General features: G+C 37.3%; 1 protein-coding gene across 3 annotated transcripts in view; it reads right to left on the reverse strand.

The window, feature by feature from the left end:
* Nucleotides 1-24,775, reverse strand: part of LOC127629895 (roundabout homolog 1-like) — a 358,948-nt gene that overhangs the window by 60,404 nt on the left and 273,769 nt on the right. For all 3 annotated transcript variants that reach the window (XM_052107195.1, XM_052107193.1, XM_052107194.1), the window contains 4 exons: nt 20,305-20,462; nt 7,766-7,886; nt 4,997-5,135; nt 4,470-4,597 (listed from right to left, as the gene is read on the reverse strand). In XM_052107195.1, coding sequence (XP_051963155.1) covers nt 4,470-4,597; nt 4,997-5,135; nt 7,766-7,886; nt 20,305-20,462 — 546 coding nt within the window. The remainder of the gene's footprint in view (nt 1-4,469; nt 4,598-4,996; nt 5,136-7,765; nt 7,887-20,304; nt 20,463-24,775) is intronic.

Below are 24,775 nucleotides of genomic sequence, written 5' to 3' on the forward strand. Positions count from 1 at the left end.
TACAGTTCCTTTTAATGAGTACAAATTAGTAATGAGCGAAAGTGTCATATAAAATGAAATCATGTTCATATTAGAAATGGTTACTTTCTCAGTACACGTTTCTAGTCTTATTTTGCATGATTTGTTTACGTTATTGGATTTTTTCCAATGGATAAAATCAAGTCCTGCTCTACATTTTTCCTCATTAAATAACCTGTTTCACAAGATAATATGTCATATTGACTTTAAATACAACGTGACTTGATTTATTCATTGGCATTTTATGTTATGGCTATGACATTCCTCAACCCTTAGTTAATCCTTAAAGGAATAGTTCACCCAAAATAATATTCAGCCATAATTTACTCACCCTCGTGTCGTTTTGCACTAAAAACAATGCAAGAAACATTTCTACACTAGCTGGGTTTCCATCCAACAATTTGTATGAGCATTTTGAAAATGCGCATAAGAAATCCTGAATATGATATCCTGAATTTTCTAGAGTTTCACATTAGTTAAAATGTGCATTAAGGCGATGGCGTGTTTTGACCATCCGTGCATGTGTTATTGGTGAGCGATAGCATGATGTGAAGGAAAGGTCCGACCTTGGCACATAATTCTTTGAGCATAGCTCTTGTCATTCGGAAGTGTGCCAAGGGCTATGCTCATGCTGGTCTTTAAAGTGAGTCTGCCTTAACAGTTTTGAGCGCGGGCAGTCCCAGGTATGCGGAGGCTGGCGGCGTGTGGTCATCGCATCCATTTCAGCCCTCATTTTATCACATATTACAATTAATCTGTGGCATCTCCTGGCAGCACTTAATAAAATGAGGTAAAATTGCTTTAATCTTGCAAATAAAACTCTACCCTAAGCTAGGAGGTAATTCAGCTGCTCCATCATGACAAGACGGGCTCCCTCAAGGTAATGCCATGAAGGGTTTTAGAAATGTGCTTAAAAAAATTATAAACATTTCGATACAAACCAAGCTACTGTGAACGAGCTTCTCACCTACACTCATGAACGTGCAACAGATGTTAGAATTTTACTGAAAAATTATTTCAATTTCGGGATGCTTCTCACCAAAACATATAGCATTCCTTCAGAAGACTTGGAATATGACACATGAGTTACTTAGATTACTTTTATGATACTTTTTGGTCCTTTTTAAGATTTAATGAGAGGCACTCATTCATTAAAGCATCTCCTTATGTGTTCCACAGGAGAAAGAAAGTAATATATTGGAACAACATGAGGGTGAAAAAATGTCATTTTAGGTGAACTATTCCTAAGTCAGCAGAAATGTTGTTTCAGAGGTGGGGAAAGTTATTACATTTTGATTGAAAACTTTTTCTTCATAAGTTTTTGAAAATTGTGCACTGAGACCAGGGGCAATTTTAAAGAAGGTTAATAGTGTCAAATTTTATTTCATGTTGTCTTTCGCATAATGACACAATGTCACAGAGTGACTGAAAGAAAAGGAGGAATATGATAGAATCCTGAGCAGCTGAGAACAGGGAACTCGCTTGGAGCAGTTTTCTCTCTTGGCAACAGTTGCAGCTCCCACTCTACTTGGTTTCCATGGCCCATTAGCACAGCTACTCCTGGGACTCGCTGCGCATTCTAGCACTCTCCTCAAATACATCAATACTAATGACTAAATCACCAACTGAGAGGCCTCGTTTGCAGCCAGCATTATCTTTTTCATGGCCTTTTAAGAGGGAACTGACTCTTATTCTAAAATACTAACATGAGAGAACGTGTGTGTTCAGTATATGCTCGTGTGCATGGCTGTGTCTAAAAATCTAGTCTGACTCCTACCTAGACAGCATTTCAGGGCCTTAAAGGGATAGTTCACCTGAAAGTGAAAATTTTACCACCATTCTCTCACCCTTTTTTGCATAGATGTTAATTAAAATTTGTGATATATATGCTAACTGCCTATGATGCCCAAAAAATGCTGTCTAGAAAGACAGCTCACTAGGTTTTGAACAAAGCAATTGTGTGCTATTCCCTAAAACACTAATGAGACAAAATACATTCTGTACAAGTGTTATTTCTCTGTATAAGCTAAAATGTTTGATATCATTCCTTTGGTATTCAAAGCGCAAATCTGTGCCAAAAGCATGTTCAGTTAAATGCAAGGAGTATTGAAGTAGACATGTTTATAAGCCTGGATCCAAAGTTACAAGCCCGGCAAACATACATGCGCAACAATAATTCAGCAATTTCTCTATGCAGTAAAAGCAGTTGACGAGGAGATGGGGAAAAACTGTTCAAGGGTGTCAGGACATAATGTCAACATTGTTCTCTAAAGACTTGAGCTCAGAGAGTGTGAAATATAACTCAAGGGGCTTAACGTAAAAAAGAAAGAAAAAGTTGAGAAGGCAAAAAAAATAAAAAATGGTCTGAATTGACTTGAATTGAATTGACAGGGGCGAGTCCTGACTCAATTTATGTTTTCTTGAATTCGTTTTGCAGAAAAATATAAATTGTGCCCAAGTATGGATTATTATCTTTTTTTTTTTTTTCATTTGTAATAGACACATTGGATTTCCATCTGTGTTGTTTCATAGTTTTGTAGAATTTACAATTATTTTAAAACGTGATAAAACACATTTTGCTGTTTCGGAAGAAAATTGGTACTTTAATTCACCAAAGTGGCATTCAACTGATCACAAAGCATAGTCAGGACATTACTGATGTAAACAGCACCATCACTATTTGAAAAAAGTCATTTTTGATCAAATCTAGCCCCATTTCCAGCAGCCATTACTCCAAAAATTTATCCTTGAGTAATTATGCTAAATTGCTAATTTGATACTAGAAAATCACTTGCCATTATATCAAACACAGTTGAAAGCTATTTAGTTCATTATATTAAGCTTAACATTGTCTTTGTGTTTGTATTTGAGTTGCCACAGTATGCAATAGACTAGCATGTCTTAAGGTCAATATTAGGTAAAAAATGGCAAAAAAGAAACAGCTTTCTCTAGAAACTCATCAGTCAATCATTGTTTTGAGGAATGAAGCCTATACAATTCTTGAAATTGGCAAAAAAACTGAAGATTTCACACAAAGGTGTACACTACAGTCATCAAAGACAAAGTACAACTGGCTCTAACAAGAACAGAAAGAGATGTGGAAGGCTCAGATAAAACTAAACAAGAGGATAAGTACATCAGAGTCTCTAGTTTGAGAATTAGATGTCCCCAGCTGACAATTTCATTGAATTCTACACGCTGAACATGGTTTCATGTACAACAGTAAAGAGAAGACTCAGGGGTTCAGGCCTTATGGGAAGAATTGCAAAGAAAAACAAAAATAAAAGTTTACAGTGGGCAAAAAAATGCAGACATTGGACAATAGATAACTGGAAAAGAGTGTTATGGATCTTAACCCATTGAGCTATTGTGGGATCAGCTAGACTGTAAGGTGTGTGAGAAGTGCCCGACGACAAGACAGCCACATCTATGGCAAGTGATACAGAAATGTGGGGTGAAAGATCACCTGAGTATCTGGACAAACTGACAGCTAGAATGCCAAGGATCTGCAAAGCTGTCATTGCTGCACATGGAGGATTTTTTGATGAGAAATCTTTGAAGTAGTTCTGAACATTTTTTTCAAATTGTAATAGTAATTTGTTACGTTATTAATGTCCTGACTATACATTATGATCAGTTGAATGCCACTTTGGTGAATAAATGTACTAATTTCTTACCATAAAAGCAAAATTTGTAAATTTAAAAACAAATTTGGCCATCATTGTGTGTGTGTGTATATATATATATATATATATATATATATATATATATATATGTGTGTGTAAGCAAGGAGGTGGCGGGAACTGGCAGGACAGGCAACATAACTTTAATCACGTAACTGAACTTAAAACAACACAAAACAAACATTAGCACACACACACAGCGTGGCCAATGTGTCTCTTTAACTGTATATATATATATATATATATATATATATATATATATATATATATATATATATATATATATATACACACTGTATAAATGTATGGGTTCAAATCAATTTTCTTTTCTTTTATTTTGACAAATTTTATTTTGTTTTGTATTTAAAAGCAGAACTATATGCATTTTAAAGGCAAAAGCTATATTATAAAATATTAATATAACATATATTATCAATATACCATATTTAGAAGAAAATTTAATTACAAATCTGATATAAATTGTGTCAACTAAAAAACTAAAGTTTAATAATACTGTAGTTTAAGAAAAAATGGAAATGGATATTCAAAATAAAGAATCTCATCAGATGAAATTACGTGAGAACCTGTGAACCCACCAAATGTGTGTCGAAAGTAACAGCTATGAAGAAGCTGTCCAAAATGCAAACACAAATTTCTGCCTATCAAAAGGCATTGATAACTTATAAATAATAAATTGAAAATAATTGTTGGCAAGTGCAAATCAGTATGTAAAACACTGATGAGTTGATAAAATGTGTGTGTTCTAACCGTGGATGGTGAGGGTGGCGCTGGCCTCCGTCTTCCCCATCATGTTTTCAGCCTGACAGGTGTAAGTACCAGCATCTCCTGATGTCAGTCTCTTCAGTTTAAGAGTATGATCCTCCCATATCTCATGCCTGACAACACAACCATACACAAACAGAGGTTCATCAAGAGTCTCACTTACTCCTGACAGGCATCATTGTGATTAAAGTATGATATTCTGGCCCCTTTATATGGCTTGAGTGCCTCTTTCAAGAGGCACTCAAGCCATATAAATTTTGTCACCCAATTTATTATAAGCCAGGTAAAAATGTCAAGTCTGATCACTTAAAAAAGTAACAAGCCACATTACTTGATGATACATATAATGATGTTTATCTTAGCAAGCACCACTAACTACAATCCCAATTCTTACCCTATGATTAAAAGTGCTATTAAATCACATTAAGACATTATTTAGTACGTTTATGAAGCTGTTTTTCTCAGGTACATTCAGGTTTCACTCTCCGCACACAAACATGGAGTATACATACCGTCCCTTGGGCATTTCTCCATCCTCTTTCCTCCAGCGAATGGTGGGCACGGGGTCTCCTTGAGCTTCACACTTAAACTCAGCGCTCTGATCCACAAGTACAGACTGACTGCTTGGCTTTCGCAAGAAACTGGGCCTCTCTGCACACAAACACAAAAACACAAAAGTTATTAGTAGGGATGAACACTTAATGTAGTACATTGATGTGACATCTTAAAAATGATCTTAAGAAATGTAAACGCAGCAAAGTTCTAGCGGGAAGACTAGCAGCTGTACATCATCGCACCATTAGTTGGGTAATTTCCAGCCAATCACATGTAAGCCATTGTTTTATAAGTCTGCTCACAATCTATCACATTGCTGATTCAGTGTGCTAACACGGCAACCTCCACCACCCCACCACCACCAGTTGAGTCCCGGCCTGCACGGGAGTAGGCTCCTCGCCCCTGCCTCCTATCTCCGGCAGGATATGACGGTTCGGAGTACAACATTTTCGGACCGCCAGACGGGGCCTACGCCAAAGACAGACATTACTTTTTGGTTTTATATTCATCAAATAAATGTCATCTTAAATTTTACTCAAGGCTGTGAGTCTTCCTGATAGAAAAAGCTGTTCATGGCATGAAGTGCAATGGCCAAAGAAACCACCCACATTTCTTTTTTAAATCAACGCAGATGGAACGGCTCCTTGGATAGATAGACAAACTCAATTGCTAAATAAATTACTCTGGACAATAGGCCATAATAATTTAATTGTCTGTCATAATAATGTATATAAATTATCTTCATTTTGGTTATTTTGGTTACAATTTTTAATTGATTGACAGCCCTTGTTATTGGGAATTACATAAGATGAAATACAAATTTTAGGTCATTGCCTTTCTCTAATCTGATTGGCTTCTTATGCACTTACACAACGCACATCTCACCATATTTACCTACGTTTATTCTTTTAGTTTCAATTTCTCTTTCTCTCTTTTTTAACAGCTACATGAGGGACATTAAGTGGATTTCCTCTTACAAACAATCCATCTTTCATTTCTCTTTCAGCTCAACCTCTGACGTTGTTTTAGCCAAAAAGAGCATGCAGCAAATCCTAAAACAAACTTCCGCTTTGATCTGTTTATGAAGATTATATTATGTTGATTTTATCTAACTCATTGATGTAAGAATACATCACTACAGCCCCATTCTTTTCTGTGAAAGTTGTGAGGGACATTTTGAAGGGATTGTCCATTATTTTAAATAGCCTTTAACTTATGTAACAGCCATAAACCATGATTTGGTATTGGTTACAGCCTAATTTTGAGTGTAAAACTATCAAGCCATTAAATAGTGATAATGATAATTATGGTGTATTCCTTTTGTAAACAATACACAGCCTGTTGAAATATACACTTTGTATATTATATAAAAGGCTGTAAGGCTTTATTCACACAAAATCAGATTTTTCCTCAAATTAATTTATTTTTTCTTTTCAGACTGCAGTCGCTTTTGCTTTCATGTCCACATTAGTTGTCACGGTAACACAGAAAACTTGCATATATTCACCATGCATGCGATTTTAGCGATGGATGTTTTACCATCGATTATGCTTTTCATGAGGACAGCATCCAAATATGAACATTCTTCACAGATGACGGCTTAAAAATGGAAGAGTTGGCATATGCAATGTTTGTTGCTGCTAGTGTTGTTTTAGTGGGAATGTCCTGTATTTTGGCCCATACGGGATGCCTTTTATCTTGGGGTCCTGCATTTTAGCAGAGAGCGAAACATCCCGTATTGAAGGCTTTATGTCCCGTATTAAAGCATAAAAAGGTCAGACGGTGAGACGAGGACCTGCGTCCTGTGATGAAACACTCAAAATGCTCAAGCATCCCGTATTCGCTTGACATTCAATATGTTATTGCATTTTTGTTTCTCGCAAACTTTATGGGTTACTGTACATTAGTGCATTTCTTTGGGTAAGTTCAGCCAATGTCTGTGTGAGTTTAAGAGGTTTGCAGTGCTTTGCGTGCCCTGTAACATATGAATGACATACTGTATGGGTGTGTTTCATTCAGAAGTGATGATCTCTATGCCCTGTTCCCTAAAGAACTTACCTTCCACTGTGAGAGTTTTGTATGGCTGAAATGTGTAATAAAACAGGCTGAAATCCTAGTGCGTGTATTAAAATCAAAGTGCCCTGTTGCAATACCTGATGTCACGTACAGCAAATTATGAAAAGACATATATAAAATAAATAAATAAAATGTCACAGAACCCTTTTCACACTCAGAACAAAATTTTGATGTTGTAGAGTGCAAAATGATATGGCAAGATTGTGGATGATGGATGAATGTATATTTTTGTGCGAGTATGCATGTGTGTTCATGAGTGAAGGGTGAAGTGTGAGCTGGTATTTTTTTCATGAGCAAACAGAATAAGGTTTATTGGTACATGTGTCCTAACAGGGTCAATGACATGCTTGAGTCGTCCTACAGCTATGCACACAAACTCTAAACATCTGGATTCTCTTCTGCGCTGCCCATAAACAAACACTCATATGATGTGAATGAGTGTGTTTAAGTGAATCCATCTGCATGCATTTCCAAATGTACAAAGGGTTTGTGTGGGAACCTGACTACATTTACTTGTGTGTCTGAAAGAAAGCAGATCACATGCCCAAGCATTTGAGAATCAGTCTTCTGACAAGGCGAAATCCATGAATTTAAAATAATTTAGCATATGCTAAATGTTACCAGAAAAAGTGACATTGGTCAATACGTACCAAGAACGGTCAACTCTGCTATCTCGCTCTCTCGTTCGCCCATCATGTTGGTTCCCACGCAAACATATTTTCCTGCATCCGTCTTCCTGGTATTTGTGATCATCAGTTTTCCACTTCGTATCTGTCGGAGAGAAAAGTTGGGAGAGTTATGTTAATGAGAAATATGTTTTTTCAATGTTTTGTCAGCAAAATGATCCAAAACAATTTCAACAGCAGTAAAACCAATTGAAGAGACTGTATGTCTATCCCTCACACCCTCATTCCTATCAAAAATCAAAGATGGCACTGCTGTGAATAAGGTAAATTAAGTATGTTTTTGGTTAGATACTATAAATCTTAATTGAACACCATGTCAGGTTACATTTCACCCCTTGAAATTGTTTTATATATATATATATATATATATATATATATATATATATATATATATATATAGATATTAGATTCTGACATTTTATTCAGCTCCGTGTAAGTGCTGAACACTGCTTGAAATAGGGTAGATCCTTTGCGTTGTGTCATTACACTGACGCACACACATCAAACCCACACACAACAGTGATTCCATGTCAAGTTATCGAGAAAGGACCTCTTAACAGTAATGTTTTGTACAAAACAAGCCCAGAGGGGACATGTGATAACATGCATTCACATGGCCCGCAAGATTAAGGAATCGGTATTTCCCCAATTCAGATGAAGTATTATTATGTAGATGGTGCCAGCGCTAAAAGAAAAACAAGACGTTCTCTGCAAGCGCATGTGGAGTTCAAAGTGGCAAATCATGTAAATGTGGCTTCACAATTGCTGTAGCAAAGTGGATTGATGAGGATTTAAGAGATGTAATGTCCACTGCAATGAAAATGCAAACTACAGTCACTAGATTTTTCAATTAATTAACCTCCCACTTGGATTTTGGGAAACATTAAGTGTTACTTGAATTGGTGATATTTTAGTGCATTTCCAAGGTTGGGGAGTAACGGAATACATGTAATGGGATTATGTATTTAAAATACAAAATATTAGTAACTGTATTCAATTTCAGTTACAGTTTAAATGATTGGTAATCATAATACAGTTACATTCAAAAAGTATTTTGATTACTGAAGAGATTACTTTGAATTTTATAGTCATTTGTTTTATTTAATGTTTAGACTATTCAGTTGGAAAACATTTATCCATATAAATGATGCAATCTGAGGAGCATTTGAACAACAGTGAAACACTTTTTTATGATGTGTTACATTCATACAAGTTCATACTGTTGTGAGTGAAAAGGTTGATATGACATCATTGAGGAACATTCCCTTGGTAGCTTTATAGATGAGCTACATACTGTTTCTACAGCTTAGCAAAAAACTGTTAGAAACGCTTTGACAGATGAAGCATAAATCCAATGAATACATGATTACATGACTTGTCAATGTTTTTATGCAGTTTGGGTATTTGTACAAGAAATGATAACCAATGTAGCCTTTAATATCATATAAAAAGCTACAAACAATATATATTTGTATTTTTTTAATATATTTTTAGAGACCACATATGATCAGAAAAGGATATTGTGTACACTCTGTGGGGTTTTTATGTTTGGAGCAGCAAAAATAGTTAACCTTGTGTAAATGTCATCTGAGCATTTAGCTTTATGCTAAGCTAATATGCTGTTTCTTGCCTTGACATGCATCTGTTACCAGGTGTGATTATATTTTATAATGATGACAAAAATGCACATTAGATGTACTTTTTTCTCTAGTAATACCTTTGATATTAGAGCAAAGATGTACTGCAAAAAATCTTATTCTTAATGAATATTTAAATATTGTTTTTATGTACAAATACCTAAAATTCCTTAAAACGAGATACATTTAAGTGAATTTTCATAATGTAAAGCATTTATATTACGTTACTGACCTTGGGTATTCTCACGGAATACATTATAAATTACATTTTACAGCATGTATTCTGTAATCTTTAGTGGAATACTTTTTAAAAGAAACCCTCCTAACCCTGTTTATTTATATCTTAATACTGTGGAATGCTTTGTTTGGAAAATGTTAATGAAACCTTTTTTTTACATATAGATTTATTTATTTTATTAGAAGAATCTAAATGCATTTTGACAGGAAAAAAGTATATAAAGATAAAACATTTAGTACTTTCAAAATAATAATACTAATACTGCAAATAAATACCCAATATATATATATATATATATATATATATATATATATATATATATATATATATCCCTCATGCCGCCAAAACAGCACAACCCACATTTAAGAATAGCATTCTGAGATGCTATTCTTCTCACCACAATTGTACAAAGCGGTTATCTGTGTTATTGTAGACATTGTCTGTTCAAACTAGTCTGGCCATTCTCTGTTAACCTCTCTCATCAACAAGGCATTTCCATCCACAGAACTGCCGCTCACTGGATGTTTTTTGTTTTTGGCATCATTCTGAGTAAATTCTAGAGACCCAAATCCCAGGAGATCAACAGTTACAGGAATACTCAAACAAGTTGTCTGGCACCAACTATCATCCATGCAATTATCTAATCAGCCAATCATGTGGCAGCAATGCAGTTTATAAAATCACACATATCCAGGTTAAGAGTTTCAGTTAATGTTCACATCAACCATCAGAATGGGGGAAATGTGATCTCAATGATTTGGACCAAATCATGATAGTTGGTGCCAGATGGGGTGGTTTGAGTATTTCTGTAACTGCTGATATCCTGGGATTTTTTTATTTTGCAAACTGTTGCCCCCTCATCAAAAGGACCGGGACAACATTCCCAGTTATCTACCCTGTCAACAACCCTTGTAATACCTACTTACATATCTAGATACATGAATACATGTCAGTGTGTGTCAAAGTGTACAATGGCTATACAGGTAAGGTCATATTTTCCCAGGGATTTGATTACAGGCCAAGGGGGGCCCCTTTCTTTCTTCCTAGGCAATCATAAGTGCATCTGGGGGTCCTCATTCACCTGAGCAACAGAAAACAAGTACACGCACACATGCAAAAAAAATCTGATCTGTGCATTAGGAGACCACACATAAGAGTCAAGTCAATGATTGGGAGCAGAATGTGGCAGCTCTCCATGACCCCCTACCTGCTAGCACTTAAACAGGTCAACATTTGGGATCACTTTATGGCAGAGCTTGTCATGTCTCATTGGTTATCATTCACTGTGGTCAGTGTTGAGTCCAGCAGTGTGTTAACATGTTGAATGTGTACACAGAGTCTCAGATAAAGACCAGAGGTGTAAAGGAGATACATTAGCTGTAAAGCCCATAATTTACAAATTAGTAACAGATATTACACTATCTAGGTCATGTGCAATGCCATATGTAAACTATAAAACAAAGTCTGAACCAAAATAGCCAGTAATGAATAAAATGAAGAACACACACACACACACACACACACACACACACACACACACACACACACACACACACACACACACACATACATACATACAGTTGAAGTCAGAATTTTACATACACCTTAGCCAAATACATTTAAACAGAGTTTTTCACAATTTCAGACATTTAATAGTATAAAACATTCCCTGTCTTACTGACCTACATTTCTTTATTTATAAAATGTGAAATGTCAGAATAATAGTAGAGAGAATGATTTATTTGTGCAGTGGCTTATTCCTTGCTGAGCAGCCTTTCGGGCTATGTCGATATAGGACTCATTTTACTGTGGATATACAGGTGAAACTCGAAAAATTAGAATATCGTGCAAAAGTTCATTAATTTCAGTAATTCAACTTAAAAGGTGAAACTAATATATTATATAGACTCATTACAAGCAAAGTAAGATATTTCAAGCCTTTATTTGATATCATTTTGATGATTATGGCTTACAGCTTATGAAAACCCCAAATTCAGAATCTCAGAAAATTAGAATATTACATGAAATCAATAAAAAAAAGGATTTTAAATACAGAAATGTCGGCCCTCTGAAAAGTATAATCATGCATATGTACTCAGTACTTGGTTTGGGCCCCTTTTGCATTAATTACTGCCTCAATGCGGCGTGGCATGGATGCTATCAGCCTGTGGCACTGCTGAGGTGTTATGGAAGACCAAGATGCTTCAATAGCGGCCTTCAGCTCTTCTGCATTGTTTGGTCTCATGTCTCTCATCTTTCTCTTGGCAATGCCCCATAGATTCTCTATGGGGTTTAGGTCAGGCGAGTTTGCTGGCCAATCAAGCGCAGTAATACCATGGTCATTGAACCAGGTTTTGGTACTTTTGGCAGTGTGGGCAGGTGCTAAGTCCTGCTGGAAAATGAAGTCAGCATCTCCATAAAGCTTGTCTGCTGAAGGAAGCATGAAGTGCTCTAAAATGTCCCGGTAGACAGCTGCGTTGACTCTGGACTTAATAAAGCACAGTGGACCAACACCAGCCGATGACATGGCTCCCCAAACCAACACAGACTGTGGAAACTTCACACTGGACTTCAAGCATCTTGGATTGTGTGCCTCTCCATTCTTCCTCCAGACTCTGGGACCTTGGTTTCCAAATGAGATGCAAAATTTGCTCTCATCAGAAAAGAGGACTTTGGACCACTGAGCAACAGACCAGTTCTTTTTTTCTTTAGCCCAGGTAAGACGTTTGACATTTGAAGCCCATGTCCAGGACACGTCTGTGTGTGGTGGCTCTTGATGCAGTAACTCCAGCCTCAGTCCACTCCTTGTGAAGCTCCCCACACATTTGAATGGCCTTTTCCTGACAATCCTCTCCAGGCTACGGTCATCCCTGCTGCTTGTGCACCTTTTTCTTCCACACTTTTCCCTTCCACTTAACTTTCTATTAATGTGCTTTGATACAGCACTTTGAGAACATCCAACTTCTTTTGCAATTACCTTTTGAGGCTTTCCCTCCTTGTGGAGGGTGTCAATGATGGTTTTCTGCACAACTGTCAGGTCAGCAGTCTTCCCCATGATTGTGAATTCAACTGAACCAGACTGAGAGACCATTTAAAGGCTCAGGAACCCTTTGCAGGTGTTTAGCTGATTAGAGTGTGACACTTTGAGCCTACAATACTGAACCTTTTCACAATATTCTAATTTTCTGAGATTCTGAATTTGGGGTTTTCATAAGCTGTAAGCCATAATCATAAAAATTATATCAAATAAAGGTTTGAAATATCTTTCTTTGCTTGTAATGAGTCTATATAATATATTAGTTTCACCTTTTAAGTTGAATTACTGAAATTAATGAACTTTTGCACGATATTCTAATTTTTCGAGTTTCACCTGTAGATACTTGTCTACCTGTTTCCTCCAGCATCTTCACAAGGTCTTTTGCTGTTGTTCTGGGATTTATTTGTCCTTTTCGCACCAAACTATGTTCATCTCCAGGAGACAGAATGCATAAACTTCCTGAGTGGTATGATGGCTGCATGGTCCCATGGTGTATATGCTTGGGTACTATTGTTTGTACAGATGAACGTGGTACCTTCAGGCATTTCAAAATTGCTTCCAAGGATGAACCAAACATGTGGAGGTCCACAATTTTTTTTCGAAGGTCTTGGCTGATTTGTTTTGATTTTCGCCAAGAGGCATTGAGTTTGAAGGTAGGCCTTAAAATACATCCACAGGTACACCTGTACATGTAAAGTGAGAGCTGCAGATTGCTCAGATAATTTTAAATGTTTTTACATTTAATATATATCTAAACCTCAGCGAACATCTAAACAAAACCTTCATTAGGTCTCCAACAGTGTATCATGGGACATCTCCAAACATTTCCTAACCGGACACATTCATCGATCTTCTGAAGCATTCTTGAGCCCTGTCACCTCTCCTACATATTAATGGTGGAAAAGAGTCTTTAAATAAAGGAGTTGGGCGGAGGGGAGAGGAAGGAGTGTGAGTTTATTTAAGACACCCCGTGGTGTTGAAGAGGGTTTGAAGTGTCATTATGTTACTGTTTGTTTCAGCGAGAGCGTAACGGCTGAAATGGCATGAGACTCACAAGGCAGACAATGTCAGGTCACACGTAGGGGTGAGTTTGTGTGTGTGTACTGGGGAAAACGGAGCAACTATATAGTTACAAGGGAGGGAACGAATCCAGTGGAAAAGTGAGAATGTGCCTCAGAAAATGTAATATTAAGGAGAAACACAATAGCTCTGTTCCAAAACCTTGAAAACTGCTTCTGTGACTACTGTTTACCTAGGCAGCATCCAAACTGAAATAGATCCTCATAAGTGACTGATTGAAAACTCCATTACTGGTGAAGCCCATAATCTCAATTTGATTTTAATAGTCTGTACAGTAATTGTACCATGTTCCATTAAATAAATGAATAGTTCACCCCAAAATTTTAATTGTCATAATTTCTCACCCTCCTGTCACTTTTTTTGGGGTCCTTTTTTATAGCTTTAAAGTAAGTCACTATCTACTGCCTTTGCATTGAGAGGACGGTCTGTCATATTCATAAACATTTTCACTGTACATGTCACAATGCATTCAGAGACTGCCTTACCTGCAAAATATCCATGCTACCTTAGCTCATAACCAAAATATGGTACTTAAAGGGGCGTTCACACTGACAGAGATTGCTACATGAAAGGAAAATTCATAAGGTATAATTTTGCAGTCTACATATTGAGAGACCTAAACACACACAGAGATACATGTTTAGAGTTCAATCAAGACGGGATGGCTTTACTGTCTGGCCAGAGTCAATGAACACACCCTCACTCTCTCCGTTCTTTGGTAATGCAGGAAGGCTGTTGAGGATGTAACCAATCGGAGCATTGGGAGATTGCTGTATTCACAAGGCTTTTGTCTTGTGTCGTTTGGCAATGCATGTTGATCAGAAGTGCTCATACGGTGCTTGCTGTTTGGAGTAATTCAGTAAGCCAGATAATCACACACAAAGGGAGAACTAACAGCTAGTACACAATAAGGACTGTGAGCTTCAGTTAATTTTTGAGCATACTGCAGCAATTACTGTTGAAAAGCAATTGATGGTGAAATTGGTGCTCTTTAATTTAGAGATAACTGCGGCGCTCAAAACACATGAATAATAAGCATGCTGATGCTCATTATGGTACACAGCTATCTGTAGTTGAGCCAATGTTTCAGTACATATCAGTTCAACACTGTGATAATCATTTTGTGAGGAAAACTTGGTTGAATAACAATATCCTCCTTTAATTAAACAATTGCATACAAACATAGTCACAATTAAAGCAACATTTTAGCCAAAAATACTAATACTGTCATCATTTATACTCAAATAATCATTTCAAAACCAACCTAATCTCATAGAATGAACATTACTTTAACAAATTTTTGCAAACTGAGTTTTACGTGCCGCATTCTATGTTTGTCTACAGTTTCCTGGTGAAATGAACAATAGAGGCTCTACAACAACTGTGCGTTTAATTCACTATCACACAAATAGCGGGTACTATGGCTGTTTATGACTCTATAAACACTTATTTTAACTCTGTTACTCACACCCTGCTATGTTATGGTATCAAAACACTTTTACTCTAATGCATCATTTGAAAAACAATACATTTTAATGCTTGTATTTGTCACGAACCCCGCTCCCTCGCTCCACCCCCTCGAGCTTCCACGCTCGTTCCGCCCCCTCGAGCTCCCACGCTCGTTCCGCCCCCTCAAGCTCGCACGCTCTTTTTGCTCGCTCAAGCCCTCACGCCCACTTTGCTCCTACTCGCTCACATGCTCGTAGGCAATCTCCCTTCCTCGGTTTCTCACGCGTTTCCAATCCCCCAGAACATTATGACCACCTGCACTCGCGTCACCTGCACTCGTCTCATCACCTGTCATGGTTTACACCTGCACTCGCCCCTATATATATCACTACCCTTTCGTCTCACGGTGGTTGGTTATTGTATTTAGTTTCCCGTGTCTTTGCCCCCCGCTAGTCTCGTCTAGTTTTGACCTCCTCTCGTTCACCTCTTAGCTTGCCAGCTCCCCTTGTTCCCCTGTCTTTTGCTCCCACTAGTCTCGTCATTTTCCTCTTGATTCCCCGGCTTTCGAACTCCCCTTGTGCCCCTGTCTTTTGCTCCCTCTAGTCCCGTTGATCGCTGATTCTGATTACCCCGGCTTTGACCCCCTATGCTCTCGTTGACCACTCTCTCCTGGATTTGCCCCTTTACCCTATCTTGATTCCCCGGCTTCGATTTAACGCTCACCCTGACCATTCTTCACTGGATTTGCCCTGTTTTTGTACTGTTGCCTGCTTTGTTGGAATAAAGCAGTTTTCTCCGACATTGTGACTGTCTCGTCTTGTGTTTGTGTGTGCGGGATACAGTATTGCAGACCCACACAGATTTACACACTTATTCTAAAGTGATTAGCTTGCGCAGTAGCTCACCTGATAGTGTTGGACTTTGGATCTGGAGACTGAGCTAAGGAGTCTCGAAAACAAAAGTGAAATGAAGCGAAAATGCCACAGAAACAACACATGAAAATGACATGGTTGCTTCAGTAAATGTGCTTTTTATGTTGAATTTGTTTTTAAAACAAAATCAGTTAGGATGAGGCGTAGGTTAAGGGAAAGGATGTCTGTTTTGTTCACCTCTCATTTATTTACATTTTTTAACACCATTGGTTAGGTTTGGGTTAGAAAGGTACATTTTACTCATTAAAACATCTGATATTCACCTTAAAAACCTCATCTGATTCCAACATAATTTCACTCGAATTTGGTGCCCCCCACTGGACATTTCACTGGAAAACTGCAGCCAAACGTGATATGAAGAACGTGATGTTGGTTTGGAAAAAATGTGCCATTGTCATGTTAATTTCATGCGATCAGGCTGTCCAAAACGGTATGATTTCTTTTTCATTCTGTGACGCATGAAAACGAGATAATTTGAAGAATAACATTCACCATTCAGTTTCACTATATGGAAAAAGATGCAATAGAAGTGACTGGTGAAATCCCAACCATTCTGCTTAACTTTTTCTTTTGTATTCCACGGAAGAAAGTCATGTGGGTTTGGTGCAACATAAGAGTGAGTAAATGATGACAATTTCCATTCCCTTAAACGTGTGTTAAACTTCAAACTCTGCAACAAATTTGGGCAACAGGATATGACATAACTCTAGCTTCTGTTTTCAATAAATAATACATTGGCAACAAGTAATAATACATTCAAAATATTAAAATATATCTTCTCCACTTTCAGTAATATATTACGTTCAAATAATGAAAAGTATACCAATTTATTATAATATTATAAAATATTTTCTTTTATATTTTTATAGTTGTATTAAAGTATTTTAGTTACAATATGCACAATATATGTCAAAAAGTTTATATAATAAATGTCACATATAAATAAACATTTATACTAGGGCTGCCACCGACCAAAGATTTTCCAAGTCGAGTAGTCGGCAATAATTTAAGCCATTAGTCGACAAGTTGCACATTTATTATTAATTTAATTACTTAAATACATGTTTTGGGGGGCATCAGAAAATGGTTTGAGTTCCAGGTCTGAGAAAGCATAAGTAACACTGTTCTACATTACAGAGAAATACTAAATACTAAACTGTAATAATGAGCCTTTAAAATATACATTTTACAAGCGCACGCTTGAAGCGATAATGATTATGAATTTGTCGGATAAACCAGCAAGGAGACTCTCTAAACATTTAGTTAATTTATAGAGAGAAATGCAGTTTAGGGTTGTGCTGACAGACGATGATCTCGGGAATCGACGATGGTCAGAGGGATCACCAATAGCTGATGTCTTTGATCATGTCAAGATGATTTTTGGCTCGTTTCCAATTAATGTATTAAATTATTATTATAATTAGGCTATTATTATTATTAGCAAATTAATATTACAAATAATACTGTATGCCCATAGAGACACTGAAACACTTGAAGAAACACTTTATTATATTATATATGTCTATGCGCATGTATGACATGCTGTTTATACGGAGGCGTGCAGTCTCGTGGAACACGCGCATGTAAAAGGTTCTCATTCTTTCTTTGTTTCTGTCTTCTGAATTTTATTTGGCAAGAACAATATCATATATGAGTGCTGCAAATTACCTCAGACATCTCATCTCAGGAGGTGATTTGAGTTCAGTTTGCTTTATTTCCACAGAGCAGTTCTTTGTGACCACAACTCTGCAGCCTATTGTCACGAACCCCGCTCCCTCGCTCCGCCCCCTCGAGCTTCCACGCTCGTTCCGCCCCCTCGAGCTTCCACGCTCGTTCCGCCCCCGAGCTTGCACGCTCGTTTTGCTCCCTCGAGCTCGCATGCTCGTTTTGCTCCCTCGAGCTTCCACGCTCGTTATGCTCGTAACAGGTCTCCCTCCTCGGGCTCACATGCCCGCTCCCAATGGCCAGAACATTATGACCACCTGCACTCGTCTCAGTCACCCCATTACTCGTTTCACCTGCACTCGTCTCATCACCTTTCATTGTTTGCACCTGCACCTTGCCCTATAAATACCACAGCACATCCGTTTCACGGGTGTTGGTTATTGTATTTAGTTTCCCGTGTCTTTGCCCCCGCTAGTCTCGTCTAGTTTTGATCTCCTCTTGAACTCCTCTTGATTACCCCCTTAGCTTGCCAGCTCCTCGTTCCCCTAGTACCCCTGTCTACTCCCTTTGTTAGTTTACCCGCCTCTCGATCCTGTTTACCCGGCTTTGACCCTCACTCCCTCGACTACTCTCCCGGATTTACCCCCTTTACTCTCTTTGATTCCCCGGCTTTTGACCCTACGCTTCCCTCGACAACTCTTCACTGGATTTGCCCGTTTGTACTTTTGCCTGCTTTTATTGTTAACAATAAAAGCAGTTTTTGACTTACATTGTGACTGTCTCATCTTGTGTGTGTGTGTCCAGGTTACACCTATATATCTGTGATTAAAACATAAAAACACATTCACCTCAAACCATGAATTATATTTCAGTGATAATTATCATCATCTTTATAATTATTATTTTTACATTTATAATTGTTTTTATGTCTTCATTTGTGTAATTTTCCACTTGAAGAGATTGTAACTGGAAAGGTTTATATATTATATATTTATTATTATTTTATCACTTCATTATTTTATTAGCTTTTTCATTTCATTTGGAGTGAAATTTGAATTTAGATATGTTTTAAAAAATGTTTTTATGTTTTTCTTTTTTAAATAAATGCATTTTATTTTCAATGCAAAATCACTAAAGCAAGAATATTGACCGATCCCTCAGACCAGGGGTTTGCCGATATAAGTGGATATTGCAATATATATATATATATATATATATATATATATATATATATATATATATATATATATATATATATATATCGTGAAGGAGGGAACAAAACAAATGTATTCACACACATGATGTATTTTCCCAGACAACGAAATACCCGACCGGTAGAGAATGGACAGATGAAGTAGGTTCTTTGCCAAACAGATGTTGTAAAACTATCTTTCAAAAAGTTGACCAACACACGTTTTAATTGCACTTATTTTTTCCAGTTTCATTAGAATTTTTTGTTAAAATAAATTAAAAACAAGTTTGAAATCAAGGTGTCTTGCTTTATTGTGCAGGCTTAACCCTAATCCTGCTTAACGAAAATTACCCCATAGTACCACCTAGCATCCAACTTGCGGTTCATCGGTTTTCTGTGGAGTTTTTTCCAACCTATGAAATGCATAACACATTCGACTTTCCTTTTTAGCCACTAATTGCTAAATTTGTATTTGCAAAAACCGCTACCAACAGTCTGATTAAAAATAACAACTCTAAAACCACCTATAGATTTATTCCCAATGAATAAGCAAAATGAAAACGAGCAGGGCTGTGCACATCAAAGTCACTCTTGAAACAACAAAAGAGGGCTGATTGATTCCTTAACTTAATTTCCCCCACATTTAATTAGACAAAAATAATTGGTGGCCCTGGTTTAAAGACTGCATTAAATCAGTGGTGTGAGTTTTCGGCAAACTTTCATTCCCACAAGCCTGTTCAATCAAATAAATGGCCTCAATTAATTTTCCCTGACAGAGTCTGTGGTCACAACACAGTTTAAACACTCATCAGCAGAGGCACTAATCGCTCTTCATTTGCTTGAAAAATGCAGCAGAAGCAATTGTTATCAACACACATTAAATGAGGGAACTTCGTTCTATGTGGTGCAGTGTCATTTATTAGGCAACAAATCAGTGGGACTTCATTAGTAATGGTAAGTTGGAATATAGGAATTGGTTTACTTTGCATAAAGAAGCCCAGAATAATGACTGAATGAGAACACTTGAGAACTCTCTATAACAAATCCAATGCCCACCATTACACCTGGTCACCAGCATGTAAAAGGGCTTGGAACCAAAGGGATGCAAGTTATTTATATTCACATTGATTGATTTAGAACTGGTTGGTTGGTCACCAGATTCCAACCAGAAATACCGTGCTGGTTGACCTGTTTCACCAGCTACATTTGACTGGTACATTTGGACCAGCATGGAAATTCATGCTGGCCTAACACACTTAGATGTCCCTCTTACCGTTATCCTTTCATCTCTGTCATCTATTGTGACTCCATCTTTCTTCCAGGAGATGGTGGGTTCTGGGTGCCCGCGGGGCGGCTGGCACTCCATGACTGCTGGCTCACCCGCCGCCACCATCACATCCACAGGGTTCTGTCTGAAGTCATCACGGAGAACTGAAAAAGAGAAAAAGATAAATGGCATTCAACATGTTCACAGAACTACCCTTAGATGAAAGATTCTCAAATAGGAAACCATTCGTGTTACAGGAGAGCAATAACAAATGACTAACCACCAGAGGAACATATTTCTATTCTTGCCTGGCGCACAGCGCCTCTAATCTATTTTAAACATACAACGATTAAGCCTAAAACTTCTGTTTACATTAGCTTAAAACCCACAAAAGAGTTCGAAATGTGAAATATGGAAGCACTCATTCTGTTAAGTAGACCCTGTTGCGCTGGTGTTTCAACTTGTAAGTGATATTAATGTGGAATGCAAGTCATCGGTGAAGATTGAACATTCATCAAAACCATCAAAAAGTCTCCTGATCCTAATGTTTAAACGTGCAATAATATCTTAAGTTTTTCTGATTCAAGTTAACAACATTCCATTCAGTATCATGCAGGCTACATACAGTACAGCAGCACACTGGTCTGAACACTTTCCATTATATACATATGGTGAGACATAGCAACTCTAGTGAAGTCTAGTGAGCTGCCCTCCTCGACAGTTTTTACAGGCATCATAAGCAATGCAGAGTCAATACCAAAAGCTAGGCATCAACATTTTGTTGCATTCTAAGATACTTTGTTGGGGTCAAAATCACATCCTTTGCAGAGAAGTCAATGCCAGAATGCATCTCGATAAACTTGAATAAATGCAAATTATCATTATAAATATACAGGACTAATATTCCATTCAATTATGTAATCTAATTATAATATTTACTCTTATGTCTAGAGTATTGCATTGTTAGCTTAGCAACATGCTAACACTATTGGAATCATATGTGAGTCGAGTCTACCATTTTATCTGGATTCAAACTCTTGTTGCCCGGACGAGTACCACAGCAAAATGTTTGTCGAGGTTCACAGCTCTGACAAATTTAGACTCATGCTTTGGTATTATAATAAATAGCACATTCATTTTCTTTCATGTCCATTCAGGAATTCTGAGATTTCTGAATTACGCACATATCGGTATCCCTGCGCATTTCCAAAGTTACATTTAAGTCGACAGAAATGCACACTTCTCTCAGCTCTCACGGCCCTTAACGTGTTACTGTCGGTGCGATTAACCTCAGCATTAGATCAAAGTGAGATGCTCAAGGTAACCTGAACTTCTGACTGCCTCCAAATTCCTTTAAGACTTTAAGCACTTAATTGGCCACATATGATTCCAGTTTCTCCTGCTTGTAATGTCACAGCAGGTAAAAATCCCCCTTTACCCCTCTGAAAAGTCCAAAAGAGGTGATATCACTGCTGAAAAATTGCTGCTGTTTTGGGCAATTGTCAGCTTGCTATATTGAATAATCACAATGGTCAAGGATATCGTTTTTTTCTTTTTTAACATCACCCCCACAGAGGATAAAGTGGAGCATTAAAAGAGGCTGTTTGGCAATTATATTTTTGCTGGTTTCTCACATGCTCAACGTCCACCCACACCTTCTTTGTCGACGATAATTTGCCATGCAAAGGTAAATGTGACCACGCATATAAGTGTTTAACTGGTTTACCCCTTGCTAAGCTGGTTAGACTGGTCTATTTTGTTGAGTTTAGAGGGGTTTTGGGCACTTTTAGGCTGACAGAACAACTTGACTGGCTGAAGATCAGCTTAGCAAGGTTGGGAGACCAGCAAAACCATCATAGACCAGCTAAGACCTCAAAACCACTTTAGGCTGATTTAAGCTATTTTTCCAGCAGCGTAACTGTGAGAGAAATGGAAATAATTTATTCTACATCCATATCACTCTCTTTTACTTTTCCTGTCCATCTTTTCTATATAATTTCTTTCAAGCTATTGTTTCTTCCAGCCAAGCATTTCAACAAGACTCTAGTTTATTTAACCAATATAATTAGGCAGGCAAACCACACTTACAGACCAGATTATCACTGGATGGTGAAGAGAGATGAACTTCAGTTATCTAATGTGAACTCTGCTTTCTGTCCATGGCCAACCAGGGATACTGATTTTCACACTGGACCAACAATCTGGGTTTGAGTTTGCACAGTTGTGTGAAACTCACTTTGATTTGCACTTCTCAGCAAAGGAACTTGATTACACTTTTTCTAACATGGCCTTGTGGGGGAGGACGTGTGTGTGTGTGTGTGTGTGTGTGTGTGTGTGTGTGAGCGTGTATTTATCACTTTGTGGGGACCAAATGTCCCCATAAGGATAGTAAAACCCGAAATTTTTGACCTTGTGGGGACATTTTGTCGGTCCCCATGAGGAAAACAGCTTATAAATCATACTAAATTATGTTTTTTGAAAATGTAAAAATGCAGAAAGTTTTCTGTGAGGGTTAGGTTTAGGGGTAGGGTTAGGTTTAGGTGATAGAATATAAAGTTTGTACAGTATAAAAACCATTATGTCTATGGAAAGTCCCCATAAAACATGGAAACACTACGTGTGTGTGTGTGTGTGTGTGTGTGTGTGTGTGTGTGTGTGTGTGTGTGCGTGTATGTGTGCACATGTCTCTAGCTCTGAACAAGTGTTTTCAAAATGAGGATAGTATGGGCCTGCCAATAAAATGAACCACTGGAGTGAAACGGAGAAAGAGAGAAAAAGAGAAAGACAGAAACAGGGTCTGTTCCAAATCCAAGTGAACTACCTTGCTCCCTACTGTTTTATAGGCATGTGAAGTGGAGTGGTGGTGGTGTAGTGGGCAAAAGCACATAACTGGAATGTGCATAACACATAACTGCACATAACTTTTAATCAGAAGGTCACTGGTTAAATCCCCACAGCAACCACAATTGTGTATTTGAGCAAGGCACTTAACTCCTGGTTGCTCCTCGGAGATTGTCCCTGTAATAGTGCACTGTAAGTCGCTTTAGATAAAAGCGTCTGCCAAATGCATAAATGTAAACATGCACTAAATGGACTTATTTGACTGTTGCATTATGCTACTTTTTCAGCATCTCGTGCATGAGCACCACGTTTTTTTAGATGCTGTGTCAAGTTAATAACAACTTCAATAGCATCTCAAAATGAATTCTGCTCATTTTACTGCAATAATGTGTTTTGTGTGAATGGCCCCTACATCACCATCCAATTTGAGATGGAAACTTATAAGTGACCAATTTGGAACAACTCACAAATACAGTAGTTCTCCTCATGCAAAGTGCACAGGCTGTTTGTGACTTACTAAATCTCAAGAGTTTGCTGTTAATGTGCTGATAAGCTAGCAGAATGATATTCCATTAAAGGGATAGTTTACCCAAAAATGAAAATTCTCTCATCATTTACTCATCCTCATGACATCTCAGATGTGTATGCCTTTCTTTCTTCTGCAAAGCACACAAAAAAAGACTTTTAAAAGAATATCTCAGCTCAGTAGGCTCTCAAAAAGCAAGCTTCAAAAAGCACATAAAGCCAGCATAAATTAAGAGTTGGTCCTTAAAGCAGACATTTCAACTCCAAATTTCACATAAAGGCCTCATAAAAGTAATCCATAAGTTTCAGCCTCTTCAGTGGTTAAATCCATATCTTCAGAAGCGATATGATAAGTCTGGGTAAGAAACACGTCAATATTTAAGACTTTCAAAACGTGAAAGAGAAAGTGGAGATTAATAGTAAAAAAAATACTTACAATTGATCTGTTTCTCACCCACACCTATCATATCGCTTCTGAAGACATGGATTTAACCACTGAAGAGGCTGAAACTTATGGATTACTTTTATGAGGCCTTTATGTGAAATTTGGAGTTGAAATGTCTGGTTTAAGGACCAACTCTTCTAAAAATCTTTGTATTTGTTCTGCAGAAGAAGGATTACACATCTGGGAAGGATTACTCACTGTAAATGTTGAGAGAATTTTCATTTTAGGGTGAAATATTCTTTTAAGCATAAAAATTACATTAAACACACAAATATTGATTTTATTTGATTGCATTTTTTTTTCATTTAATATTTTTAGGTATTGAATAAATTAAACGTATACAGGTGAAACTCGAAAAATTAGAATATCGTGCAAAAGTTCATTAATTTCAGTAATTCAACTTAAAAGGTGAAACTAATATATTATGTAGACTCATTACAAGCAAAGTAAGATATTTCAAGCCTTTATTTGATATAAGTTTGATGATTATGGCTTACAGCTTATGAAAACCCCAAATTCAGAATCTCAGAAAATTAGAATATTGTGAAAAGGTTCAGTATTGTAGGCTCAAAGTGTCACACTCTAATCAGCTAAACACCTGCAAAGGGTTCCTGAGCCTTTAAATGGTCTCTCAGTCTGGTTCAGTTGAAATCACAATCATGGGGA

The sequence above is a fragment of the Xyrauchen texanus genome, chromosome 36 (genome assembly GCF_025860055.1).
Source record: "Xyrauchen texanus isolate HMW12.3.18 chromosome 36, RBS_HiC_50CHRs, whole genome shotgun sequence".
In the NCBI taxonomy this organism is placed as follows: domain Eukaryota; kingdom Metazoa; phylum Chordata; class Actinopteri; order Cypriniformes; family Catostomidae; genus Xyrauchen; species Xyrauchen texanus.